This window comes from Propithecus coquereli, unplaced genomic scaffold (genome assembly GCF_000956105.1).
Source record: "Propithecus coquereli isolate 6110/MARCELLA unplaced genomic scaffold, Pcoq_1.0 Scaffold122, whole genome shotgun sequence".
In the NCBI taxonomy this organism is placed as follows: domain Eukaryota; kingdom Metazoa; phylum Chordata; class Mammalia; order Primates; family Indriidae; genus Propithecus; species Propithecus coquereli.
The window spans coordinates 4,713,605-4,718,960 of record NW_012136303.1 but is presented as its reverse complement, the minus strand read 5'-3'; the positions used below and the strand labels follow the sequence as shown (position 1 = coordinate 4,718,960).

The following is a 5,356-nucleotide window of genomic DNA, read 5'->3' as shown; positions in this document are numbered from 1 at the left end:
AGTGAATGATTTTTTTAATGTGCTGTTGAATTTAGTTTGCCAGTATTTTACTGAGGCTTTTTGCATCAGTGTTCATTAGACACATTGGCCTATAATTGTCTTTTCTTGTAGTATCCTTGTATGGCTTTGGTCTTAGGTTAATGCTGTCCTTATAAAATGAGTTTAGAAGTCTTCCCTCATCTTCAAATTTTTTTTGAAGAGTTTGAGAAGGACTGGTATTAGTTATTGTTTAAATATTTGGTAGAATTCATCAGTGAAGCCATCAGGTCCTGGGTTTTTCTTTGAGGTTTATCGATGATGCTTTTCAACCTCTCATAGGCCTATCTGTGAAGGAGAGAATTTAGAATTTTGATTTCCTTTGTAAGCCTCTTCTTTCCATAAATATTGTAACAGCTTTTCTGGCCAAAATGGGAGATTTCCAGATTTTTCTCTTAGATATTCTGGGACATCCTGGTCTCGAGATACAGCAGGGGGAAAGACACTAGTTTAGGGGTAACCTCTTGTCACCAATTCCAAATTATATTAAGTGATACCCCAGTAGTTTAAAATAATCAGGGATGGGACTTCTTCTTGACCGTTCAACTGAAGACCCCACAGAGTGAGGTCTAACCTATAAAGCAGTGATCTGATTTTTCTCAGGTAAGGGTTGACAGACAGGCAGAACACACAGTCAGATTCAGTTTATAACCTCTACCTGAAATACAGAGCACTTCTGCGCTCAGGTGTGGAGCCGTGGTATCTTTAGGCAGCAGGAGGGAGATATGGAGAAGGATTTGAAAGTAAAGCCACGTGTGAATTCAGTCCACATCTTATACCCCACCTCCATTTTCCTCAGGATCTTACAAACTATGCCAAACACTTTTTACAAGAATGACCGGACTCAAAAATTTTAAATAAGTGTTTTTCATTTATCAGAACTGTTTTTCAGGAAGGAAAGAGGACTGGGAACCACTTCACCTCCATTGCTTAACACATCAAAACTACAGGCTTTATTTTATAACTTAACATACTCAAAAATCCTTGTAAGATTTGCGTAGATGAGCAATGGAGACAGTGAACCTTGAGAAGGAAAGGTGAGAGAGACTGATGCTGTGCGGGGGAGAAGAAGGTGGATCTTATAAAATAGCAAACTTCAAAGATGCTATTTGATGGGAGTACTAATAACAATCAAAATAAATATAGAAAAATATACATTTTAAAACAAAGGGAATCACAATTCCTTATTGAGAAGAACAAAGATGAAGATCCCCAAAGGTGTAGAAATGTACTTTTGAAGGAATAAAACGCTAAGGGTTTCTTAATTAGTTAAAAATTTTCACTTTAAGCATAGTAAATCCTCTACTTTTAATTATGCAAATGCTGATTTCATCATTAAATTGAGATCTATTCGAGAGTGGGAACTAAAAGTACATTTTAATGGCTTGAACATGGTGACGTGAGATGCACTGAGGAAACAAGAATGTGTCCTGAGTTTCTGAATTGAGCAACGGGAGGAATTGTAGGTGCTAAGTACAGAGGAGAAGACAAAGGAAAGTCCAGGTAAACATATTTGGGGTTCATTTTGGGACGTGTTGAGTCTGAGATGGCTGAGAAGTCTAAGAGAATATAACAAATGCATAATTCAATATGTGAGCCAGAGGTGTAGTCCGGGTGGAATACATGAATACAGAATTTGCCCAACATCAAATGGCTGCTGAGCAGTGATGGGGAACAAGGGACAGATCCTTCCGACTCCATATTCATGCTTCTTTCCCTAAGACATGTGGAAACCAGGGAAATAGGAACTGGAGCCTTAAACCTGAAATTCCACAACCAGTTTTCCTCTCCAAACACTGCCAAACTGGAAAGTCTAGAAACATTGTATCTCACCTGCTGTGCTCAACCCAGGACCCACATTCTCCTCCAAATATTAAAATTTGTTTCTTTATCATGCTGCTATGCCAGCAAATTTCTGCATCCCTCCTTGAACCCTGGCTTCTGCCAAAACCCCACCCCCGTCTAACAAACATGGCTGAACGTTAGGGAGAGACACAAACATTAAACTTCCACACCAGACTTCTAAGCCCCATGCAAATTAGAAGTCAACTATAAATTGGACATTTAGTTCATGGCCTTTGATCCATTGGTTGGGGCTGGGATTGTCATTTGAGTAAGAAGTAATAAGAGAGTGCAGGTGAAGTCTGTATGATGAAGAGAGAAAGAGAAAAAGAACTGAAAATGGCAAAGAAATATTACGGGGCAGGTGGCAGAAAAAGAACCTCCAAAAATGACTAAGAAAGAACACCCAGGAACCAGAAGCCAAGATAAACAAAAGTTTCAAGGAAGGACTCAGAAATGCTGTAAAACACTAGCTAAAGGCAAGGTAAGTGATAACATGTACAGAATGCTTGATTTTTCAAAAAGGAAGCCAACGGTGACCAAAACCAGGGCCATTTCAATGGTGGATTCATGAGCACAAAACCCAGATTTCTCTTAGTGGAGGAGAAATGGGGAATCCAGTACTTAGAGAACTTAGTTGGAAACACAAGTTCTAGAAGTTTAGATCCAAAGAGGGGGAGAAATGAGACATTAGCCCTATAAGAGGAGTATAGGTAACACAGTGAAAATTTTGTAGCATGTCAAATATTAGTTTTAACTAAGTTTATTCCTCAAGTCTCAGGAAAGAAAGGCATCAAGTACAGTGTAAGCTTCTGTGCACAATCCCTCTCTAACACCATAACTACCATCACCTCTGTCTCACATCCAGAAATGTTGTCCAGACCCCAAAACTAGAAGGCCCAGTGACAAGTCAGTTTATTCCACTTTCCGATAGCTATCACACTTAGAAAGTTTTACCTTAATTTGTCCAATAAATTCCTATGTTCAATTCTATCCATCCATGTGGTTCTGGTCCTTCTGAAGACACTGCATCATGCCAAACAGACCAGGTCAGTTCTCGTGATATCAGAGGCAGCCCTGTGGTCCCTATCCTGAACCCGCAGTGTTTCCTTAGAGGACTTAATGATCTCTTCTCCATGTTCACTGGATCATCCAGACTCAATCCAGTTGTCACCTTCCCTCTGAAGCTTCCAGAATGGTGCGAGATCACAGCAGATAGGTGATCTGCTCCTTTCTCAGCACCCTGTCCCCACTCTGAGCTACGCCAGTATCCTATGTGCTGTTTCGGCCAATGCCCTTTCCTATGCTCGATGGCTTCCCGGCTCCCAGCCTAATCTCTCCTCTCCACTGGTGACTGCTCACAGATGAAAGACACACACATGAAAAGGGATGCATTTTTATGGGGAAAGTGCTCCAGAATGGAGGAGAAATCACTACAAGAGGGGGGATGTTGGTGATATTTAAATTTGAGAGTGGCTTTCAGGTGTTTGCAACTGACAAGTTGGAGCTGGAGTCGTAATCCTCCTTCGCATTGTTAGAACTGGTTACTTTCACAGAAAATTTCAGGCAGCACTTTTGATCATTTAGGCAGGTTAAATATTGAATTTCAGATTTCCTGCAGTTGTTCCTGCACGTGCCTTGGTAGAGCTCACATGGATTCCAAGGCTCTCGGCTCTTGTCATTATGGGATCTGAACAGGCCACCTGGGAAAGACATAGCTATGTTTAGTTTCCATGCAGCAGGGATAACAGTGGTGAGAAAACATGACTTAAAGAGACCAGAGAGTATTAAGGACACATCATCGGGATTCAAATCTGGGCTCTGTCCTTTCCTAGCTCTCCCTCTTCAAGCAAGTTATTTCAGCCCTCCTGTCCTCCATCACCTCCACAATGGGCATAATAATAAAGCCAAGTTCCTGAAGTTTTTATAATGACTAAATTAGCATATATAGCATGCTCAGAAAAGCACCCAGCACACAATAAGTAATTAAATGTTAGATGACGGTGTTGACATGAAAGTCTCCTGAAAGTCCAGGGCTGTCACTATGAGCACGTAGTGGATGTGTCCCCAAGTGTGCAGAGATGTGTGCTCCTCACACATCACTCATCAGAGACAGCCAGGATCTACTCTGGGACAGGACGCACATGTTTGAGCCCACGTGCATGCATGCTTTATGCTTTGAAACATAGGGGCAAACATGTACCACACATGTCTCTCTTCGTACATTGGCTTCACAGAAACAGGTACTGTGCATACATGGGCAGAGCACTGGCACATACACAGAGACACAGGCACAACTCATTTTATTCACAGATACACGTTCTTACATAAATTGAGCACATGAGTGTGTGTTCACTGCACAAACCTCCACCGCACACTCCACATATGGCTAAAGCCCATCTTGATAGCTATGCATGACTTATCCAGATGTGTGCATGTATATATAAGCTCTTTGCCTGAAAATACCCCAGTGACAAAATTCCTGACACCCAGTTAGCATTCTATAAATATTACTCATCGACTGTGTTAGTTACCTACTGGATGTTCCAAAGACAAAGGAGCCATTCAAAGAAAATAATATTAACAATAACTACCATCTGTTATGGTATGGTCCAGCATCTACTATGTACCAGGCATTTTACAAGTAATATCTCACTGAACCTTCATAAAAACCTGCTATTATCGCCATTCTTTAGCAGAAGACATTGAGGCACAAAGAGGTATCTTATTCTGTCCACATTCCCATAGCTTGTACTTGACCAAGTACAAGTTTCAGGTCTACATACCATCAAGTCCATGCTCTTTCCTCTTTGTGTCACATTGCCTTTCTGAGTTAGAATTTCTGGGAGAGATTGGCGTCATCCTGCATCATGTCTCCAGGTAAAGAACCCTCTACAGCTTTCAACAGCTAGTCTGAATGCTTAGCTTGGCATTCAAAGACCTTTTCAATCACACACCCATCCCCTCATTCCACATGCATTTATCAACACTCCGTCTATGCCAGGCTATGTACTCAGTGCTAAGCAGGTAGATGTCTATGATTAATAAATAAAATTAATTTGTTATTGAATAGATAAATAAGTACATTCCATGTGGGCTCTGGAGTCCAACTACCTGAGTTCAAATCCTTGCTGTGCCAGGAACAGTTTGGACAGTGGAATCATCAAGACCATGCCTGCATCCTCCTGTGGCAGGATCATTTGTTGATATTCTAATTTGTCTTTTGTTGTCATCATATTCTTCTGTACCTCATTCTAAGCCACCCATCTTCTAGGGATCATGACAATCTGGATGGTGAGAATATTCGTAGCAATGACAGGCTGAATATTAGGGGCATGTTTTCCATTTTCTGGGCACCACATAAGATTCTAGTACAACCCTGGGGAAGGTGTGTGGGGCCCACTTGACTAAATTGCCTGCTGATCCAACACATTGGGGGCAGCTTCTGAGGTGTTGCTTCTGAGTCAGATTTGATTTG

General features: G+C 41.3%; 1 protein-coding gene across 1 annotated transcript in view; it reads right to left on the bottom strand.

Moving 5' to 3' along the window:
• Window positions 1-3,357: 3,357 nt before the first annotated feature.
• DEFB116 (defensin, beta 116) overlaps window positions 3,358-5,356 on the bottom strand; it is a 14,640-nt gene continuing 12,641 nt past the window's right edge. Inside the window, exon 2 of the mRNA XM_012665791.1 lies at window positions 3,358-3,581. Coding sequence (XP_012521245.1) covers window positions 3,358-3,581 — 224 coding nt within the window. The remainder of the gene's footprint in view (window positions 3,582-5,356) is intronic.